Raw genomic sequence first — 23,166 nt, forward strand, 5'->3', positions numbered from 1 at the left:
CGGGTTGATCCAAAAACTCGTCCCGTGATTGGACAGAAGGCGCTCCCGATTGGCCAATCACGCTGCGCTATTGATGGACGTGCGAATTTGGAACGTATAGGAAGCCTCGGATTTCCACGGAGCCCGCCCACAGGTAATTCATTTCTCTGAGGTGGAAAGCTGAATGCGCTCTTCTGCTGGTCACCTGCCGAGTGGGTCAAATCAGTTCGGCCTAGCACGTAATATCCTAGCATGGCGTCAACAGCTCTAAGATCAGCGGTCAGGACGAAGGTGAGATTTAACGCTTTCAAACTCATCTCAGGTGCAGGTGGTGCAAACTGGTCAGCTCTGATTGTTGACAGTGTCCTGCAGGAGCGATGTGTACACATTACTTTACAGACTGGGGTTACCGTCTTTCCTCAGTTCAAAGATATTAAGATTAAAAAAATGAATCATCTTATGCCTTCAAAGCTGATTTATAACATGCAGAAAGTTGTTCTACTTCTGTTCAGTGCAGTTGCATTTAAGTGCAAAGAAATCTAACCGTGCACCTACAGGCTGGACTGCATTCATTCTTGACTTTGTCCCCTTTTCACAACTCAGTAGTTGCACATTAATCTAATCGGCCAGCAGGCTGCAACTGGCACCAGCTGGTTGAGTGCTATTCAGCTACAAAATATGCAAACCAAACTTCCCATCGTACTTCTTGAATGGATAAATACTACAATATTTACTGCATTTGATGATTTGACTCCCTGCTGTGCTTCTTTCCCAGGTTCCATTCAGAGTCAGCCGCCTGTGCTACTCCTCCTCAGTAGTGAGTGGTTGTCTGTAATTGTTAATTTGGTAACCCATTTGACACCAAATATCATTCATAGATAATCATCCCACCGAGTAAATGCAGATGTGTTTCCCCACAGCCCACCACCAAGCTGTTTATTGATGGGAAGTTTGTTGAATCCAAGTCCTCGGAATGGCTGGATATTCACAACCCTGTAAGTACTTCCTTTTGCCTGAACTAATAATGCAATATTTCTTGGCAGCATCTACATGATGAGTTGGGTATATACTGTCGTAGCAGAGGCTGCTCAGGGTTAATAGCTGGCTCACTTGCTTACATTAACGTTTAGATTCAGCATTGGTGAATGAGCAGATTCACAGTATAATTTAGCACTTGTTTTTAATGTAAAAATGAATCTCTAGCATATTAATGATCACCACTTTTTTTTTTTTTTTTTTTTCTTCCCCCCACAGGCCACAAATGAGGTGATTGCCTGCGTGCCCAAAGCCACCCAGGAGGAGATGCTGGCTGCTGTAGACTCATGCTCCAGATCCTTTCGCTCCTGGTCCGAGACTTCCATCTTGGCTCGACAGCAGATTTTTCTGCGCTACCAGCAGCTTATCAAGGACAATATTGTAAGTCACTGTATGGAAAGGTTATATAGCTGATAACACTGGGTTGATATGAGTATCTTCTTGTTTTTTTTTTAGAAAGAACTTGCCAAGTCCATCACAGTGGAACAAGGGAAGACCCTTGCAGATGCAGAGGGAGATGTGTTCAGAGGATTGCGTAAGTTCATCTGAAACACATGTGCACAGATACCTTCTTTATTTATTTTTTTTTTTGGGGGGGGGGGCAGCAACTGGTTAAATATTTGCATTTTTGTGCAGCTCTTTCTTCATTTACAAAAACTGTTAATGCATCATACTAGCTATGTATCTGGGACAGGCAGGACAGGATCATTTCATGATTGTTGAATGACAGAGGGATTTGCTGTAAGATTCATTTTTGGCATTTTGGGCCTTTCTTTGATCATGAACAACTTGCAGCGATTGGCCTGGGACAATATAGACACAAGTGTTTTTAGTAACATGTGAGCTAACAAGGTTGCCCCTTATAGAAATTTTTACTCCAACCCAGCGATTGTTCAGTGATTTGACGTGGTTTATTTGGAAACCTGTTATTCCTCTCATGTGCTGATTCAAATGATAAATATACCAGTCATCCTTTCATTCCTTGACAAACTTAAGTGTTGCCTGATGTGATGGTTCATACTTCTTCTTTGCAGAGGTGGTGGAGCACACCTGCAGCATCACCTCCCTGATGCTTGGGGAAACCCTGCCCTCCATCACCAAAGACATGGACACTCACACCTATCGCCTTCCCCTCGGGGTGTGTGCCGGCATCACCCCCTTTAATTTCCCCGCCATGATCCCCCTGTGGATGTTCCCTATGGGAATGGTATGTGGCAACACGTACCTGCTGAAGCCTTCGGAACGCGTGCCAACATGTGCCATGCTGCTGGCTAAGATGCTGCAGGACGCCGGCGCTCCAGACGGAACTCTCAACATCATCCATGGTCAACACGACGGTAAGTGCTGGTGGCCCTTTTGCCAGATATGGTAAATTGATCTGTATAAAAATAAGAATAACTGCATTTGCTGTAAATCAAACAGTAATGACATGTGAACGGACTTTCTTCAGTATTTAGTTTCATGCACTAACACTTATATTTAATGACTGTGGCTGATTAACAAAGTAATACAGCTCTGGAACTATCTTTCTGTCACAGCTGTGAATTTCATCTGTGACCATCCAGCCATCAAGGCAATCAGCTTTGTTGGCTCAAATCAAGCAGGGGAATATATTTATGAGAGGGGCTCTAAAAATGGCAAGAGGGTCCAGTCCAACATGGTGAGTGTTGAATGTTTTTAATGTCTGACATTTGCTGTAAATGTCCAGAAGGTGGCACCATTGTCCAACAGATTCTTGTTTGTGCTGACCAATGTTACTGAGTGAGTGCATGTGCAAACCATACTGCAGCTGTGCATCGCATTTAAACTTTCCATCCTCTCACGTGGCGTGAAATGTGGAACAAGTTTACAATGTGAAATTTGTAGGTCGTTTGTTTCTAATCTGATTCCATAATTTTATGTCCCTGCTCGTAACTAACCAGTTGCTGTAATGTGGAGATCAAACGGCAGAAGGTTAACCACTTCTTGTGTACTTTAGGGAGCCAAGAACCATGGTGTGGTGATGCCCGATGCCAACAAGGAGAACACTCTGAACCAGCTTGTGGGTGCTGCATTCGGGGCAGCTGGACAACGCTGCATGGCTCTGTCCACAGCCATACTGGTGGGCGAGGCGCGTAGCTGGCTGCCGGAGCTGGTGGAGCGTGCCAAGGCTCTGCGCGTGAATGCAGGTACCACGCCCCGTCACCCCGCCCTACACCTCGGTCTCTCCTGAGCCTGTTCCCTCAAGGTCCTTTGGTTTTTAGTCATCTCAGGGCCACCCACAACGCCCTAACCTCACCTCTCGCCTTATGGCCTGTTGTAACTTCACATTGGAAGTCAGCTGGGCTTGTTGAGTCAGCCATGCTGCAAATTTGTGGCCAGATCTGTGGCCCAGGCCTAAATAGCGGTTTAGAGCATCAAATCCTTCGAGAAAAGAAGTTGATGTGAAGTAAAATGGAGAATGATTCCGCCTGTTTACGGCAATATGAAGTTGAATTTGTACAGTACACATGAATCCCACAAGTATCCATTTTACAGGGAGTGCCTCAGAGTGCCCCTTGTCCTGGCTTTTCTGAGCTTGTGGCCAAAGAAATTTCAGTGCCCTTGCTTTGTTCCCATCCGTCAAGTGACATAACATGTAACCTTATAGCTGTTTGTTTTTTTGGTGGGCCCTGCTAGGAGACCAGCCTGGTGCAGATCTAGGCCCTCTGATCTCTCCCCAAGCCAAGAAGAGAGTCTGCAGTTTGATCCAAAGTGGTGTGGACGAGGGAGCAAAGCTGATCCTGGATGGCCGAAGTATTAAGGTCAAGGGTTACGAGAATGGCAACTTTGTGGGGCCTACCATCCTCAGTAACGTCACAGTATGTGGCTTCATGTCTTAAAAATATTTGCATCACACAAAGATGTGTTCAGTCAGTGAAAGTGTTCTCTTTTGTGCTCTTACAGCCTCAGATGAAGTGCTACACTGAGGAGATCTTTGGCCCTGTGCTGGTTGTTCTGGAGGCAGACTCTCTGGATGATGCAATTAGTTTAGTCAACCAGAATCCCTATGGAAATGGTACAGCAATCTTCACCACAAATGGTGCTACTGCACGCAAATATACTCATGAGGTGGATGTGGGCCAGGTGAGTGGCTGCTGCTTCCAAATGTGTAACTGTTCAAGGGAGAAAGGAGACATTCACATCGCTCTGTCCTCAAGCAGGGAGAACATCATATTACTGTTTAAAAACCTTCACACGTTAAAAAAAAAAAAAACAATTATTTTCCATGTCAAGCATGTCCTTATTTGCCTCCTGACCTAAAATACACACCTTCAGCAACCCCTTTCCCTCCACTTCCACACCCACCAAGATTGCAAATAGCAACAGCAAATATGTTTCTGTTAAATAGAAATAGGGATACATGGAAACATTTTCCAGGTAGCATTCAGGAAGGGTGGGGTGGGGGTGGGGGATTCTTAAAATTAAATCTCAAAAGGGATTCCTCGGTGTTTAACAGTTAAGCAATAACACAGCCAACCTGTTTGTTTGCTTGTGGAGCCTAGTTATGCCCTGTGTTTGCTGTTCACATGTCGGGGAATGCTGTGCAGGCCATGTGCTGGACTCGTCTCCAAACCTCCATGCAACAAACATCTACTTTTCTTTCCTTTTTTTTCTTTCCCCGTGCGCCATCGCCAAAAGGCCCAAGTATCCAAACTTATTCCCACTGTTTAAAACACTCTAAACCAACCATTCCGTGCCTCTTATTGCTTTCACAACAAAACTTTTTTGTTGTTGTTGTTGTTGTTGTTTTCCTCCCTTTCGTAAGAGCATACTTTGCTTTCACACATCAAATAAAGCCACAGGTTTAGCTTTGTTTGGTGCGATCATGTAAGCTTGTTTTGTAAACAGCACGGACGTACCACATCTCTCATCAGCTGCATCGCACTCATCCTAGCAATTTGGGACTTGAGGGAATTGTTGTACAAACCTTACACTTATGGAAATGAAAGGGACAATGCTTGTTTTCTGCAGGTGGGAGTCAATGTTCCAATCCCTGTACCGCTGCCAATGTTCTCCTTCACTGGCTCGAGAGGATCCTTCAGAGGGGACGTGAACTTCTACGGAAAGCAAGTGAGTGGCAAATAAACAAATGTATCCCATTGTTAGACCTATAAGGAAAAACACAGCTGCAGCCGCCTTCAAATTTGATGTAAATGTTTTTATTTTTGTTCTTCAGGGCATCCAGTTCTACACACAGATCAAAACTGTCACCACACAGTGGAAAGCTGAAGATGCCACCTTGAAAAGTCCTGCAGTTACCATGCCCACTATGGGACGCTAAATACTCCAACCAGTCACTGCTGATCACTCTTGTAAACCAGGAGTCGTCAAATGCTCCACTATCACATGCAAAACTGTGAATAGTTCATAAATACAAGTTATAAATAAATTATACCCATATTGGAAGACTTTATATTAGATGTGTATGTGTGGATATTGTGCGCAGGTCCACCACTAGGCCAATACAAAAGATCTGTACAGATGAGCAACATTACAGGATCAATGTAATTTCCTAAAATACAACACCGGCTGAAACTCTTGTATACTTGTGGTGTGTGTGTGTGTGTGTGTGTGTAATTCACAGAAATGAAAGCTGGGTCCTTTTGATTATGCTTTCTTAAACCTCTCTCTCTCCTCCCATGACCTGGAAATCTTTTCCCCTCTGCCACAATGAAGGATCTTCCTGTTCTTTAAGCAACTGATGCTGGAGGGGGGTGATATGGCGAAAGGTGGCAACCTGGACAGTTTGAAGGTCAAAAGGACAAAACCACACTCTCACATCCACACTTACATTCAAATTATGAAAACTGAACATGCATGTTTTTAGACTGTGGGAGGAAACCTGAGTAAGCAGAGATCCTACAGAGGCACAGGGAGAACACTGAAACTCCACGCAGAAAAAGCACCAGGTTCAAACCCAGAACCATCTTGCTGTGAGGCAACTGTGTCCACAACTAAATAGTCAGGGTACACTATTGACTTGCAGCCTGTCAAGGGTGCACCCTGACTGTTGAATAATAACATAAACCCATTCTTAAATGGCTGCTGCATTTAATGTGGACATTTGTACCTGTCAGTTTGACATGTTGATCCAGCTGTTCAGCACATCATAAGACTGACGCTACTTCCTTTCCAACCGCTTCTCACATCCTTGCTGGAAAGCGCTAATATGCAAGAAGAAGATGCAAATGAAGGTAACGAGGAGACGTAGGCATATTGAAAAGCACCGACTGCTTTCTTTCAAATATCATCTGGGGCATATTTTCTTATCAGCACTCTGTATTCACAAATTTTTTTTTTTTTTTTTTTTTAAACTAAGGTACAACAATCCTGTCTGTGGATTTTGATAGAACGAACAAAAGTACTTACAAGTCACACCACACACACACACACACACACACACACACACACACACACACACACACACACGGTAAGATATTTTAAATAAGCACAAAGATCTTATATTCTACAAACGACACTCTTGAGGAAACACGCAAACAGAGTTTAATGTGAAGTGCAGAGGACGCTCAGCGGTTACGTGATATGTATATCTGGCTGGCTGGCTGGCTGCGAGGGCAGCGTGGACTCTGATGGCGCCGGGGTGCTGATGGTTGCCGGGGACAGGTCCTTTCTAATTCTGGAAGAAAGTCATCATCATGCCACTGCCTTGATAAATCACATGTAGGCACTCATGTTCTCACAGCCACTGCTTTTTTGGCTAAACATGGAATGTGGGGACCAATAAATCTTAAAGGGCTTCTTAATTGCAAGGATGAGGTACAGTTTTTATTCTTGTACATTCCTTCAGCGTCTTACCCGTCTGCATCACTGTCCGTAGAGCTCTTCTTCTCAGAGGAGGCCAGCAGAGCCACCTGTGGGCTGAATTTGCTGTCAGGAAAATGCAGAGTTGCGGTTAAATACAGAGCCCCACAGTGAAAAGTCATGTTTTAGCACAGTGGTGTCTTTTCACTGAGGCCTCCAGGCTGTCTAGAGAAGGGGTTATTCTGGGTCAATACAATGTGCATGGATTTGGATGCTGCAAAGTTACTCCTTCAGCTGCCAAATTCTCTGTGTTATTCTGCTGGACTAGCTGCCAGACCAAGGTTAACGTGAATATACTTCTCCTCATGCCAGCCTTGCTCCTATACATCCAGATCCCCTGCACACTCCTTTCTGAAAATCATGTTACCAGCTGCTCTCCAACCACAAGCGTTCAAAGAACAAAATAAACTGCGAGTGCACGTGAAGACAGGCCAATAGGCTGAAAGCAAATCGACGTGACCAGATGTTTGTTTCCAAGCACACGACTCTGTGGCCTGGGCCTATTTTTACTATTGTGCCCAGACTCTTTCTTCATTCTTTTTAAGCAGCTGGATGGAAAAGAAAATTGGTTGAAGCCTAACTGATGTTTTATGGTATCCTCTTCTGCTGAGAAAATGGCTGTTTAAGACATTAAAAAGAGGGAGGAGTCAGCAGAAATTCTGCCTGAACCACTGCACAGTGCGACTGTACTTTGTTCTTCAGTTAATTGTTGCAGCAGTTTCAGTTCATTTTGGGGGATTACAAAAGGATTTGAATGTATTAAAATCGGGATGAAGTCAATGAGCGAACAAAGAAACCAGCATGACTTTTGCTAAGTCAAACATAAACAAATAATTGCAATTTCATTACCTTTCCCTGTATCCGTTCATTTTAGCAAAGAGAAGCTGGAGCACTTGTTCCTTTTGCTCCCAAGTCAGCTCGGAGATTTGAACCTCAACACTTGGTGGATAAGTCCTTCAAGAGAAGCAGATAAAATCCAAATTTACTGTAACCTTTATTGTGTAAATTCCTTTACTTAATGAATATGAACCACGAAGGGTTTTGCTGACCACTGAACTGGCTGTGAACTGGCACAGGTAAACATAAGGAATTACAAATATCATGAAGTTACACACATAGACCTACCACATCGCAGCTGCCTCCATGTCTGAATAGACAGAGTTAGTACTGTGGGGACCTTTATGGAAGGTGCGGATGGGTGGGAACTTTATCTTTCCTGCTGTGGCTTCTTTGAAAGTCTTACGATAACTCTGCAGTGCATCCTTTTTGTATTGGAGCCTGCCGGCCTTGATCTCCTTCCTCACATGATCCAGTGCTTCATGGAAGAACTCCTCCAGCTCTTGGCGCTTTGCTACAATGGTGCTCGCTAGTTGCTTGACATGCCTCAGTTCCTTTTCGCGCATGGCGAGCACTTGCTGCAGTTTGTCCAGCTCTACCTGACTGGCCTGGATGGTGACCAGGTTAATTTTCTCATTCTTCTCCTGTAGTTCGATCTCCACAACCTTAAGCTGTAAGGCCTCCTCCAGGGAAGCTACCTCGGCCCTCAGTTCGGATAGCTTATTTTTTTGGGTCTCCAACTGAGCTGCATTGCTCTTTACTGTCAACTCAAGCATGTTCTGGGTGAACAGAAAACAGATAACACAGAGTTAACTAAAGAAAATCCTCTCACTTTTATTCCACTATAGAAAAAGGAACTTCCAGCCTCTACTGCAGAGTGAGTGGTCAAAGTTTCAGTATGGCAGGTTTACTCTCTTGATTAGCTGTCATCATCAGAGGTAAGATTAATGTGCCCAGTATTTATTTGTCTTAAAGGATCACAGCCAGAACACGGCCAAGGATAAGCTTCTGTATTTGAACCCAGACACCAGTGGAAACTCACCACAACCACTGACCACTGAGAGGCTGGACAGTAGTCAGAAGATGGGGAGGTGGGACTGGGACCGCAAGCAAAATACACAGGATCAGCGCAAGTAAACAACACAAGGGAAAAACCATCTGAAATATATTCTGCACAGATCTGACAAGTGTTTCATAACTGAAAGTGATTTAAAATGTCTTTGTGGAAATGAATGTCCTCTATCCAGGGACCGCTGGTGCCTAATAGCTATTCTGATGTTTACTGTCCTACGGTTTAAACATACCTTCTTCAATGCCAGCGAGGTGTTTTCATCACCCAGTGATTTTGCTAACTTCTGCAGATCCTCTGCCTCCTTTTTGTGATATTTCAGCTCTTCACTGAGGCAATCACGATCCTTGAGCACAGAGTGCAAAGTGTCTTTCAACTGCCTAAATCATTTACAGTAAAAAAGAGGCCATGGGAAAATTTGTCAACCATTATGAACATGCAGCAGTCCTGACACTGTGCTCAACAGTATTTGAACTAAATTCTTAACCTGCTCCTAGAAAAACAAATAACTAAATACATTACAATAAGTATGGTCACAGTAAAAATGAAATACACCCTCATCTATTATAAGGTTTTGTGCATCAGGACATAATAAAAAAGATCTAATCCTTCAGTTTAAAGCCTTAAAATTAGGTAAATACAACCTCAGATGAACATCAAAACATGGCATTTTAGACTGCATCAATATTGATTTAAAAAACTAAGCTGTGTATGGTTTGTCAGTTAAGAGGGTAAGTATCAGCCATCCATCCATTCTCTTCCACTAATCCTGTTCAGGGCTGCGAGGGGGCTGGAGCCTATCCCAGCTGTCATAGGGTGAGAGGCAGGGTACACCCTGTACAGGTCGCGAGCCTGTCACAGGGCTAACACAGAGAGACAGACAACTATGAGGGGCCGTTAGGGACATTATTACTGAAACGCGCTCACACACACTATTGAAACACGCTCACACACACTACTGAAACGCTCTCACAAATACTACTGAAACACTCTCACAAACACTACTGAAATGCGCTCACACACACTACTGAAAACCAATAGGATTCCGTGTGAACAGGAAGGGGTTTGGTGTGAACAAGAAGTCTCTGAAGGACAAAAAAAAAAGTAGCGCATTTCCAAAACACGGCTAACACGACACTGATGTCTACTCAACAGCATAAGAGCAACCTAAGTGAAGCAGCCGCATTACCTAACAATATATTGGCCTCAGCAGAGACCATTAGAACACTGTTGAATGCAACTGCCGTCTAGACTCATATTCATGAAGCAAGCTGGGAAAGCATGCATACAAAGATCCCAGTAGGTTCATGACAACCCTATTATTAGGATCATATCTAGACACAGCAGCAAAAAACACAGAGTTCGTGTATGTTCATCTAAAACTCTAAAAAGCCTCTCTTGCCTGAAATGGTCTGAATCTTCACTTTGCAGAGACTCAATAACTTGTAGAGCACTAGTAAAAAAAAATTTCAACATCCTCTTCATTAGCTCTCACCTCAAACAACAAAAAATATATGTGAAAAATGATGAGGATCAGATGAAATTTCATTGTAGTAGCGGTATTGTCAGACACACACTTCTCTTCTGATGGAGCTGTCAACCATGTCCACATTTGTGGTCGCAACAATAGGGTGGTGCCACACAACAGTGTTTAGATGGTCACAAGGCCAATATATTGTTCATTTAGGCTGCTTGTAGGCTGTTAGTAGCGTGGTGTTAGCCATGTTTTGAAGTCCTGTTTTTGTTCCTTCAGACGACTTCCTGTTCACACCAAACACCTTCCTGTTCACACAAAATTCTCTTGGTTTTCAGTAGTGTTTGTGAGTGCGTTTCAGTAGTGTGTGTGAGCGCGTTTCAGTAGTGTGTGTGAGGGCGTTTCAGTAGTGTGTGTGTGAGAGCGTTTCAGTAGTGTGTGTGAGCGCGTTTCAGTAGTGTGTGTGAGCGCGTTTCAGTAGTGTGTGAGCGCGTTTCAGTAGTGTGTGTGAGAGCGTTTCAGTAGTGTGTGTGAGCGCGTTTCAGTAGTGTGTGTGAGAGTGTTTCAGTAGTGTGTGTGAGCGCGTTTCAGTAGTGTGTGTGAGAGCGTTTCAGTAGTGTGTGAGCGCGTTTCAGTAGTGTGTGTGAGCGCGTTTCAGTAGTGTGTGTGAGCGCATTTCAGTAGTGTGTGTGAGCGCATTTCAGTTGTGTGTGTGTGAGAGCGTTTCAGTAGTGTGTGTGAGCGCGTTTCAGTAGTGTGTGTGAGCGCATTTCAGTAGTGTGTGTGAGCGCATTTCAATTGTGTGTGTGTGAGAGTGTTTCAGTAGTGTGTGAGCACGTTTCAGTAGTGTGTGAGCGTGTTTCAGTAGTGTGTGAGTGCGTTTCAGTAGTGTGTGTGAGCGCGTTTCAGTAGTGTGTGTGAGCGCATTTCAGTTGTGTGTGTGAGCGCATTTCGTGTAAACAGGAAGGCGTTTCGAATGAATAGGAAGGCGTTTCGTGTAAACAGGAAGTCGTTTTGGCTAAACAGGAAGGCGTTTCAGTAGTGTGAGAGCGTTTCAGTAGTGTGTGAGAGCGTTTCAGTAGTGTGTGTGAGAGCGTTTCAGTAGTGTGTGTGAGAGCGTTTCAGTAGTGTATGTGAGAGCGTTTCATTAATAATGTCCATAATGGCCCCTCATAGACAACCATTCACACTCACATTCACACGTATGGGCAAATTAGAATCACCAATTACCCTAACCTCACTAACTGAACGCAAGCTTGTGTGTCTCAGTGACCCTTGAGAGCTATATTGGAGTTTAAGCTCCTGGCAGGTCTAACCAAGCCGAGCAGGTCTCGGGGTAGAGGCCAGATGAAACTCAGCATCTGGTCCTCCAGGTTGGAGGTTGGACGTGGGGCTAACAACCCTAATCTGTAAAAACAATACCTTGTTACTGAAACCGCAACAGATGCCAACAACAACAACAATAAAGGTCTTGATGTGGATTTGAGCCAATTACATGGCAAAATGACCACTTCTGATGGAAGCCTACCTATGGAAGTCAGAGGTATGACACACAATCTACTCAGACCAAAACATAAGATCCACATTGGAACACGGAATGTACTCACCATGTATGAGGCATCTAAAGCATCTAAAGTCCTTAGTGAGATGAAAAGATACAGACTTGACATACTAGGTATTAGTGAATGCTGCTGGACTGGTACTGGAAGACAGGAGTGACGCATCGGTTATACTATACTCAGGGTACCAAGACCATCATGAATGCAGTGTTACCATCATAGTATCCAAAAAGAATGTTAAGAACTCACTAGAGTGGGAACCAATAAATGAAAGGTTGATCAAAGCTTGCTTCAACTCTAGGCACTGCAAACTCACCATACTGCAATGTTACTCAACAACCAATGAAGCTAAAGAAGAGGACAAAGACAATATAAACAGCTATAAACAGCAGTCTCAAAGGTCCCTCAGCATGATATGCTGTTGATCATGGGAGACATGAACGCTATGGTTGGAAATGACAACACCAACTTTGAATGTGCTATGGCAAAACATGGCTGTGGCGTGATGAATGAGAATGGCAATTAGTCATAGCAGCCATCAGACTGAAGTTAGCAATGCTGAAAACCAGCAGAATCAGCACAGAAAACACACATTGGCACCACCAAACTCAAGTGCCAAAAGACCAACAGAGCATTTGTAGTTGAGCTGAGAAATTGGTTCAGAACACTAGCTGATACTACGGATGACCATGACTTTCTCCCATTTGACATAAATGCCAAATGGAAGAAGATTAAGAGCATAAATATAGAGACTGCTACCAAGATCTTAGGCTTTAGAAAGAGGAAAAATAAAGAAGGTTTGAGACACAGAACATGGCAAAAGATTACAGAAAGGAAACAGCTAAAAGCCAAGATGCTCATCACTAAATCACCCAGACTCCAGCAACAGCTACAGCAAGCCTATAGGAACAAAGACCGCAAGGTAAAATAAAAGAGCACCTGAAGTGTTAAGGGGACCTGTGTGGAAGATCTAGCTAAGGAAGCTGAACAGTATTTCGAAAGAGTTCTCAATAGACCAGAACCAAGTGACCCTGCAGATCCACCACCAGCAGGGGGCATCCTTGACATTGACATCAGTCAGCCCAAAAAAGAAGAATTAACTCATGCCATTAAAGCCTTAACCTTTTGACTGGCCACGCCCCAACCCATCCTGTCCATGGGAGGTATGTAGTGCTTCCGAATGTAAGTTGTTTATCAGAAAAGGACTATTGGGAGGATTGTGTTTTTTAGTCTATGTTTATATGTAGTGTTTACTGTAACTTTTTTTTTAGATATATCATTTATTTGTTTTGGGTGTGTGAGGGAATCACTGAAAATAGACTGGGTGCGGCCAGTTAACAGGTTAAAGAATGGAAAAGCCTGTGGCATTGGTAACATCCATGCTGAGACACTCAAGGCTGATCTAGACACCTCAACAAAGATCTTTACAGATCTTTTTCAATTAATATGGGCCAAGGATACTATACCTGAAAAATAACTTATTGTGAAGCTTCCAATAAAAGGCAACCTCCATGTCTGTGACAGCTGGAGCGGCATCACTCTCCTGTCATTACCATCAAAAGTCTTCTGTCAAATTCTTGAGGACAGAATCAGCTCAGCTACTGACACTAAACCGAGACAAGAACAAGCTGGATTCAGGAAAGGAAGAGGATGTGTAGACCAGACATTTGCTCTCAGATACATCATAGAGCAATGCCTAGAATGGACCAGCCCACTCTACATCAATTTCATCGACTTCCAGAAAGCCTTTGACAGCCTGCACCATGAAACAGTATGGAAGAGCCTAAGGTCATATGGAATACCTCGACCTTGATAAGTTTTTTCTACCATCACTTTGAGTGCAGCGTCATACTTTTTGGAAAGCTTTCAGATTGGTTCCTGGTAGAGTCCTGTGTTAGACAAGGCTGTATCATCTCTCCCATCTTATTCCTAGTTGCCATCGACTGGATCGTGCGAAAGACCACAGCAGACAAACCAAGAGGAAACCAGTGGACCCTATTTTCCCATCTTGAAGATCTTGATTTCGCTGATGATCTTGCTATCCTGTACACGAAAGTGATTGATCTACAGGAAAAGACAAACAGACTGCACTGCTTTGCTTAACAGACAGACCTGAACATCAGTACCACCAAAACCCAAGTCACGCGTATCAACCCAACATCAGATCCACTTGTCATGGTGGATGACAAACCATTCGAGGTTGTTCAGGAGTTTTCCTACCTTGGAAGTCTTATGAGCACCGGTAATGCAGCCAGCAAAGACATTTTATCATGGTTGGGAAAAGCTCATGTCGCTTTTGCCAGTTTTCAGCCTATCTGGAAGTCAAAGCACCACCTCAAAGCCAAGCTGAGGCTGTACAACAACAACATGAAATCTGTTTTGCTGTATGGTTCTGCGTGTTTGGACCATAAAACAGACCGACATGTGAAAACTGGATGAAACAGCTGTCTGAGGAGAATATGCGGTATATTCTGGCCCATGAGAATGACAAATGATGATCTACATCAGAAGACCAAGTGCGAAAGTTTGAGGGTTGAGATAAAACGCTGACGTACTGAGGATGGACAGCATCCCTAAAGCAGCAATGCGATGGACACTACCTGGTAAAAGGAAACGGGGAAGGCCAAGAACAACATGGCAAAGGACAGTGACATTAAAGCTGTAGGAGATGAACCTTACCTGGGGTGAAGTGCAAAATGTGGCCAATGACAGGAACAAATGGAGGCAGCTGATAGCGGCCTTATATGTCCCAAAAGGGACAAAGAGGACTAAGTAAGTAAGTAAGTAAGCACTAACTGCATGTCTTTGGGCTGTGGGAGGAAAATGGAGTACCTGGGAAAAACCCACGCAAACACAGGGAGAACATGCAAACTCCACACAGAAAGGCCTGGACCAAGGTGGATTCAAACCCAGACCTTCTAACTGTGAGGCAACAGTGCTAACCACCACGCCACCATGCTACCCAAGTTTCAGCCAGTTGCTGCTATTCAAATTGATTGATCAATTGATTAACTGATCATTAATTGGTCAGCAAATGTGACCACCTAAAAGCAGAAGATTTGAGTTTGTGAATCTGGAGCATTCAGGTGTGTGTTAACACATTATCAAAAAGGAACACTCTGCACAGGTCTGACATGTGTTTCATATCTGCTTGTTAAGATCAGTAATGATCATCAATCTGGGAAGGCCTATAAGATAATTTTCAAATAGTGTGAAATCCATCATTTCTACAGTGTCAAACGTTATTCACAAACGGAAAATCTTCAAGACAGCTGTCAATCTTCCCAGGAGTGGATGGAGAAAGGAGAAAGCCTCGCCTCGCTAAAAAGAACATGGCGGCACAGCTTGGCTTTGCACAGTTTCATCTAAACAAACCACAACACTTCTGGAACAATGTTCTTTGGACAGATGAGACCAAAGTGGAGATGTTTGGCCATAATTTATAGCACCACATGTGATGAAAACCAAACACAGCATATCAGCACAAACACCTCATACCAACTGTCAAACATGATTGTGGAGGGATGATGATTTGGGCTTGTTTTGCAGCCACTGAGTCACAAAGAAAATGATTACTTCAAGTCATTGCTGATGAATGGCAATCATATTTATAGAGCACTTTTCATTTCGCTTAACACAAAAAGTAACAAAGGTAGTGCTACAAGCTACTGAATCATGGGGTGTATTTAATTTTTCACGCACTGCTTCTAGTTTTTTTAAATAAATTATGTCCTGGTGTCACATGGTGTTCATCTCACATTGCATTTACCTAATTTTAGGATTTTTCTTGTGCCCTGATACATAAAATTGAAAGAGTATTTTTCTTTCTTTGTTTCCTTTTTTTTTTTTTTTTTTTTTTTTTTTACCATAACTGCATATTTCAAAGTTTTTAATTAGCAGTGGTGGAAAAAAGGCTCTAAATGAGAGGACATTCAAACAATGTAGGGCATAGAGCACACCTTTACTCTTAGTCATATGGAGAAAATTGAAATAACTGTATGACTGTCCTTGGCTTTTTGTACATCCATGAAATCTCTTCTGCTTATCCTGTTCAGGGTTGTGTGTGTGTGTGTGTGTGGGAGGGGGGGGGGGGGGGGGGGGGGGGGTCATTCTAGCTGTGAGGCAGTAGTGCTAACCACCACGCCACCATGCTGGTCTTTTTGTACATGTGCTCAAAATTAAATCAATTACTGACACTAAGCTCAAACTGGCAGGACCAAACCAGTATCAATGTAAATGTTTTATGAGCTGTAAAAAAATAACTAAACATAGCAGAGGCAGTGTACATCCTATGGCCTCAAAAGTAATAAACTATGGTCTTCCGCACACACACTTTTCTTTAGTTGGAACACAATGAGCTGGTGTGGTCAAAAAAAAAATATCAGTTCTAGCTAAATATATTTTTATACATAATCCCTTATATGAGTAAGTTATTTTCTATTTGCACTTTGTATGACAGTGCAGTTTAAAGATTAAAATTAGACTGTAAAGTGACAGCAAACCAAACAAACAAATAAAAAACCCCACTCACTCAGTGGCTTCATGGTGGTCCTCCACCATCTGGACCATTGTTTGATAGCATTCCTTTGTTTCTTTCTCCAGGCGGTCCTGAAAGGAAATTTACAAACTTTGTCTATTCTTTCACCTTTCAATATTAAAGCTTGCTTTTCACCAACATCTTTTGGAAGCCCAGCCACTTTATTAGGTACACCTGTTCAACTGCTCAGGCAAGACGAGCTGCTAGAGTTCAAACCGAGGATCAGAATGGGGAAGAAAGGTGATTTGAGTGACTTTGAACATGCAGCGGTTGTTAGTATTTCAGAAACTGCTGATCTACTCAGGATTTTCACTCGCAGCCATCTCTAGGGTTTATAGAGAATGGTCAATATAAAGAGAAAATATCCAGTGAGCAGCAGTTCTCTTGAAGAAAATGTCTTGTTGGTGCCAGAGGTCAGAGGAGTTTTGCCATACTGCTTCGAGCTGACAGGAATGCAACAGTAACTTAAATAACCACTTGTTAGGAGTACACAATAAGTTCTCTGAATGCACAGTAAGTTGCATGCTGAAGCAGATGGGCTACAGCAGCAGAAGACCACACTGGGTTCCACTCCTGTCTGATAAGAACAGGAAACTGAGGCTACAGTTTACACAGGCTGACTGAGCATCATTTAAACACTGAGGCCTACCTGAGTATTGGTACTGACCATGTCCATCACTTTATGACCACAGTGTATCCATCTTCTGATGGCTGCTTCCAGCAGGATAACAGAAAGTTCAAATCGTCTCAAGCTGGCTTCTTGAACATGACACTGTATTTAAATGGCCTCCACAGTCACAAGATCTCAATCCAATAGAACACCTTTGGGATGTGGTGGACCTGGAGATTTGCATCATGGATCTGCAGCAACTGTGTGATGCTATCATGTTAACATGGACCTAAATCTCTGAGCAATGTTTCCAGCATGCCGTGAATAATTAAGGCAGTTCTGAAGGCAAAAGGGGGTCCAAAATGGTACTAGCAAGGTGTACTTAACAAAGTGAGCAGTGAGTGCAGTTTCAAATCAGTGGGACAATTTTTCAGTCTTCTTACCTTTTCTTTTAAGAACTGACCCTCCATCTCTCTTAGTTTTTCCATGAGCTCCTTGTAAGCATCATCACTGCTTTTTTTCATCTAGAACATGAAAGGCCATTGTTATTGGTCACATTTTAACATCCTTATATGTAATAATTTATGACCTGCTGTTTTTTGTGTCCTCACATGAATGATATCCTGCTCCCTTTGGATTTCCATCTCTTTCATTTTCATCATTTCTTCCTGGATCATGTTAAGGTCACCGGCCTAGTGAATGCGACAAACACAAACAACCCCCCCACAATCCTGGGTATTAAATTTCATCTACGCATAAATCCACTTCGACTGGAACTGGTGCAAAAGTCCCACAAGTGCAGCTTGTAATACCGAAGATGATTTCATCATGGAGTTCAAATGGCCAATGCTCTTTTGAAAACCGACTTCAGCACAGATCACTCGTGCTAAATACCTCAAGATGCTACTGTGGAGAAGCCAGTCTGAGCGAAATGTGACAAAGTGACCAAAGTCATGAGAAACTAGAAAAACATGCACCCACAAACATGTACATGACTACTAAATGAGAGGGTATCAGCCATCTGATTACAACTTTAGGCCTAATCGTTATTCTGCAGATAACTCTGCATGCATTCGTCGACTTCAGAGCGCCAGTCGACAGTATTTACACAAGCTGGTTTGCGTCATCTGCAATTTTCACTCTGTGTGATCTATCAAGTGGTCAGCCTTCCAAAAATACCTTCCAGTTAAAAGTTCATAGTAATTAGTGTAGCATGCATCTGCCTTTTTTGATACTGCAGATTGAATATATGCAGGACGCTTTTTAAAACACACAGTTGCAAAGTGCTTCACAATTTGGATAGTTTGGATTTTTAATCTCCACATACAGTACACAGAAACACACATTCAGCAGTCATTTAAGACAAACCACTGAATCAGCTGACTTGATGGAAGGAGGAAGGTTGTTCCAAACTTTGGGCGCTACAACATCAAAAGCCTGGTCGCCTCTGGATTTAAAATAACAGTTAAAAGTCCCTGATAATATAATTACAGAGGCTGCAACGCTGCTGTACAAGCCAGGTCATGTAGGGCTTTGTATGTGATTAACAAATGCTGCATGCTGGACCAACTGAAGGTGATCTAGGGAGCACTAAGCATTCAGCTCATGTGACCTTGCAGTAAGAAAACGGCTGTAAACAGCATATCTTGGGTCACATTTTCTGAGTTAGCCACAGCATTTTCCCCTCACTGGGCATAAGTGGCAGGTCCATACATTTATGTAACAGGCGTGTTTTAAATTGGTCCAGACCAGGCTGATTTTTTTCACTCTTGGAAGCTTATTGGACTCTGTTTTACCATCATGTAAAAAGAGCTGGAGGAGGGAAAACATTTTTTGTCTCTACTGTATTTGTTAACTACAAATATAAGAAGGCAGTGAGGGCAGGAGTCAAAAGTTCCTTTGGTGTATGTTATGCAACTTCAAATTGCATTTTAGAGTAAGAATATGTGCGATATGGTTAACACATCAAGTCCAGCAAGCATTTTCATATTATGGTTTGTCTTCCTGTAGCCACTGACATGGATTTAAATAACATTAGACCAAGTAACTTGGAATGTGTGGGGTTTGTTTTTTTGCTTTATGGTCGCTTTGTTTGGTTGTTTTCTTACATAATAAATATCCACATAATTGCACATAAGACAGCTGTTAAGAGACAGCGCAGCACATTTTGGAGATGCTGCAGATTTGACATGAGTACAGTAAATCACACTAACTCATCTGTAGCGTACTGCTATACACACGCTGAGTAGGTTTTGTGGGCTAAATTCAATCTGAAGGTGCATTTCTTTATTTTAGCATAGCTGAGTTTTATATAAACTTACCAGTTTGTTCTTCTCTTCTCTTGCAAGTGCCTCCTGGGTTTGGAGGGCTTTCTCCAGCTTGCAGATCTATAAAGTGACAGTTAAAGAGATCTGAGATATTAACACACTGATCATTTGCATTTTCTAATGACCTCGCCCACCAATAGGTTTGTTTGTTTGTTAGCAATATATCTCAAAAGGCTTTAAATCAAAGTTGATGAAACTTTGTGGAAATATTCCTTTGGGGCCCAAGAACATAAGATTTCATTTTCAAGGTCAAAGGTCAAGGTCACTAAAAAATTGTCAAAATCTAAAGAATAAAATCAAAAGATTTGTTGTCGTTTAAAAAATAAAAATTGATTTCTAGTCTTTGTGATCTAGTCATTTATGATGCAGTATGAGAAAACTAAGCCAGTATCTGCACATAGAAAAACAGAAAACAGAAAATTTGGGATGGACGAGGTATCCGCTCAACTAGTTAGTTTTATGTTTCTGTAGTGTGAGCTGGTGTCAGACCTTTCCCTCTTTAGCTTCCAGCTGTCTCTCCCAGTGGCCTGTTACGTGGATCGCGTCGTTCTCGGCGTGGTACAGCTGATCGGTGAGGCGCTCATTGTCGCGTGCCAGCTTCTGACAGGACTCCGTGTAGTCCCTCAGGGACCGCTCCGTGGCCTTTAACCTGAGCTCCCAGAGGCCCGCATTGGTCTTGGCCTTCTCGACGTCCGACTCTCTGTCCGTTTTCGACTCCCGTTTCACTTCTTTCTTTTCTTTCCTGAAGCAAAACGCAAAAAGAGCGGTTCGAGTTTCCGTTTGTACCTCTGCGCGACGGCAGCAAAACGCACACTTACCCGGCTTTGGCCCTCTTAGGTTTGGAGGCTTTGTTCGTGGGCATCGCTGCTACAGTTACTGCAACAACAACCCAGGGCCAGAATAATGAGGAGAAGCTGACAGCAGATTGTAACACTAGAAGATGACTAGCTCCGGTTACGTGCTGGGAATGTTTGTGTCGTTGCCAAGGACACAGGGAAGAATTTATTTTTTTTGGTAAACTTTATTTATGTGGAAAAAAAAAGTTGTTACAATTGTAACCTTGGTAGTTCAAGAGCTAGACCATGTTTATCTGCATAAAAAATACCAAGAGGTTTGATGTTATTCCATCAATCTGCATCCCTCAGGACACAAACTCAGAATTCAAGGTCAATAATAAATATCCCAGGTACCACTATGATTATATGAGATCTGACCATAATGTCCATAGATCTGGCTTCAGATATCATTTTATTTGTGCCAAAATGTTTAGAACTAATTGCCTGACTAATTCTAGGGCACCAAGTTTGAACTGAATTAGCCAATTACAGATAGCATCCAAGAAAACTGCCAAAAAGTGTAAAAATGGGGCCCCATTTTGAAATTCTTGTCATGCATTTCCAACCACTGCTCAGTCTGTATTTCTCCATCTGGCACCAAAATCATCCAGACACTCTAGTAATTGGAATATATAAGAATACAGACATATATGATAAAAGAGGAATTTGATATATATATATATATATATATATATATATATATATATATATATAGCTCAAATTCCCCTTTTAGGCCATGACAGTGAGCCAACATGCACAAAAATGACCATGAAACCAACCAGTTAAATGCTGCAGAGCAATAATTGACTTTAATATTTTTTTACATAAACATGTGCCTTTACAGAAGTATAAACTGCATATCTGTCTGGTCGCAACCCTATAGAAAAACTTTGTGTGAGAAATTGCAGCCAAAACTGACACTTTGTTATCCATTTTTGTGGTTGCAGTTTTGCATTTTGTATTTCCCCCTCCTGCAGAACAGCACTTATGACTTTTTCCTTTACAGGTAAAGCTCTCAATCAGTGACTCAGTGCCTCAATCAATCACTGTGGCAGATGATAAGATGCAAATGTCTGTTCAGCTGAACAACTTGCAAGGCTGACATAGACTGGCTGTATTTGTCACTTGTCTTGTAATTATAGTCGTCTCGTGCTGGGCTCTATCAAACAGGATCTGTTTTCACATGATCTCCTCCCACATGATGACATGAGACACATTTGGCTCCTGTCAGCAGTATTGTCCATGCTGTCCTGAAAAGAACTGTGTGTTTTTCACTGTTATCCCCACAGTTGTTTTTTGCAGAGGTTATGGGAAAACCACTATGATCGACAGAAATGCAGTTGGCTTATATCTTCGAAGAAGCTCATCCAATAGAAACAATGTAAAGTCAGTGCAGGTCATAATTCAAGCTCAAAACCACTGACTTCTCTCCATTATCGTGTTCGGCTTTCTGCAGGCAGGAGCCTGAGTGTCCAGTGCAAATTATTCATCAAATTCAAAAAAAAAAGAAAAAAAAAGTGGATGTCGCCATATGCGTTGTGTGTGGCTATACTGCAAGCTGAACCATATAGGGTCGCTCAGTGCTCTGGCATCATGAACAGAGCTTGAAGACTAAATTTAAAGGTAATTACTATGACAGTGAAAAGAGAAAACTGAAATAACCCTGAACTTTTCAAAGCTGTCATTATCATTGGAATTGTAATGACAAGGTTTGGGTCTCTTCAATGGACTTGTTGGGGTAGGACACCCACAAACATGGCATTCCTGAGGGTAACATTGCAGCATATTAATGATATATTGCACAGTGTAGATTACAAAGCTGGGGTCCCTTCTCATGCTTTACGGTTTCAGTTAACTTGAACAAAATACCAAACGCTGAATTGAAACTACCTCTTGTTTAACACAGCGAGTTTGTGCTGTGTCATGCCGTACAAGCACCGCACAATAGGTTTATACAGCAGCACTGCACTTTTGCAATATGGCAACAGATGGATTTTTGTTTTATGTTATTCAGGAATAATATAATTTTCCCTTAAATTCCTGTTTCACATTTTCAGTTAACGCGACATTTTACATGGAGGAAAATTCCAATTGCGCAACTTTAGTGGCAACATAAATATAGGTGTGTGTTGAAAACTAAATCGTTCCTGTGATTCATGGCAGAAGCACTAAATGTTCTAAGGTGGAGTTGTCCAAACATTGCACATTATGTATATCAATTGCAGCAATAAGCCCAGGATGTGTCTGAACATAACATATAATGAACACAAACAGCAGATTAAAAAACTGTGTTCTTTATTATTTCTAATAGAATATTTTTTACACAGGATTTATTGATGCCATACTGTTAACATGCAGCCATGTTAGAAGTGCAATATCTATGTGACATCTATGGGCACAAGTCAGTGAGAGGTCCTGCACATGTACTCTTTGATAGGGGTGAACGACCATTCTGGTGAGCCACAGGATTGAAAAAAGTAGCCACAGTATTTAGAAAAAAGGAAGGAGGAAAGAAAGTCCATTATTTTTAGTCTAAATTACAGTGTTGGAACAGTGCTTTGCACAGTTGAGTGTCCTGGGAGGGGAATGGCATGATGGGTGCACACTGGTGCCAAGCCCCACCCTCCCCACATTGTCCTCTCCGTGGACATCCAGCACTTACTCGTGCCCACTGATGGGACCTCTGCCCTCCCCGTACCCTCCTCGCTAGGCAGGCCCACAGCTCGGTTTCTGCCTCAGTTGTTGCGTGAGTTGAAACACGGGGGTTGAGATGAGTTCAGTTCTCAAGGGATGCCTCAACTGCTAGACTACCAACTCTTTCTTTTTCAGATCTCTCTCCTCTTTCTGTTGATTCAAAGAAGGTGAAAAATATCACAGCTCGGTACAAATCTCAGTTCACGTAAGGTCTCCGAGTTGCCTCTGTGCTCCACCGATGTGGGATATCCTCTGCATCCCCAACTTCAACCAGAAACTCTGAACATTACACGAGAAAGCAGTAGATGATTCTCTACAGCATGGCTTATGATGGCATACCAACCGCCCACCTAAAGTGGAGAAAC

General features: G+C 42.6%; 2 protein-coding genes across 3 annotated transcripts; one reads left to right on the plus strand and one right to left on the minus strand.

Moving 5' to 3' along the window:
• Positions 1-113: 113 nt before the first annotated feature.
• aldh6a1 (aldehyde dehydrogenase 6 family, member A1) lies at positions 114-5,566 on the plus strand. The gene is made up of 12 exons (XM_030718994.1): positions 114-270; positions 755-796; positions 900-974; positions 1,234-1,395; positions 1,471-1,549; positions 2,049-2,351; positions 2,553-2,674; positions 2,993-3,182; positions 3,673-3,854; positions 3,940-4,119; positions 5,008-5,106; positions 5,213-5,566. Exons 1-12 carry the CDS (start codon positions 232-234, stop codon positions 5,315-5,317), a joined length of 1,578 nt encoding a protein of 525 aa, XP_030574854.1. The 5' UTR covers positions 114-231; the 3' UTR covers positions 5,318-5,566.
• A 764-nt stretch (positions 5,567-6,330) lies between these two features.
• Positions 6,331-20,253, minus strand: bbof1a (basal body orientation factor 1a). 2 transcript variants are annotated; one of them, XM_030718996.1, is made up of 12 exons: positions 20,090-20,253; positions 19,761-20,013; positions 19,266-19,331; positions 17,556-17,636; positions 17,388-17,468; positions 16,329-16,405; positions 9,000-9,144; positions 7,984-8,474; positions 7,708-7,812; positions 6,853-6,924; positions 6,575-6,673; positions 6,331-6,400 (listed from the first exon to the last, which is right to left on the minus strand). In XM_030718996.1, exons 1-12 carry the CDS (start codon positions 20,131-20,133, stop codon positions 6,346-6,348), a joined length of 1,569 nt encoding a protein of 522 aa, XP_030574856.1. In that variant the 5' UTR covers positions 20,134-20,253; the 3' UTR covers positions 6,331-6,345. The 2 variants fall into 2 exon arrangements, with proteins under 2 accessions (XP_030574856.1, XP_030574857.1); XM_030718997.1 differs by lacking the exon at positions 6,331-6,400 and having other exon boundaries at positions 6,518-6,673.
• Between the last annotated feature and the right edge of the window lie 2,913 nt (positions 20,254-23,166).

This window comes from Archocentrus centrarchus, chromosome 22, assembly GCF_007364275.1.
Source record: "Archocentrus centrarchus isolate MPI-CPG fArcCen1 chromosome 22, fArcCen1, whole genome shotgun sequence".
In the NCBI taxonomy this organism is placed as follows: Eukaryota; Metazoa; Chordata; class Actinopteri; order Cichliformes; family Cichlidae; genus Archocentrus; species Archocentrus centrarchus.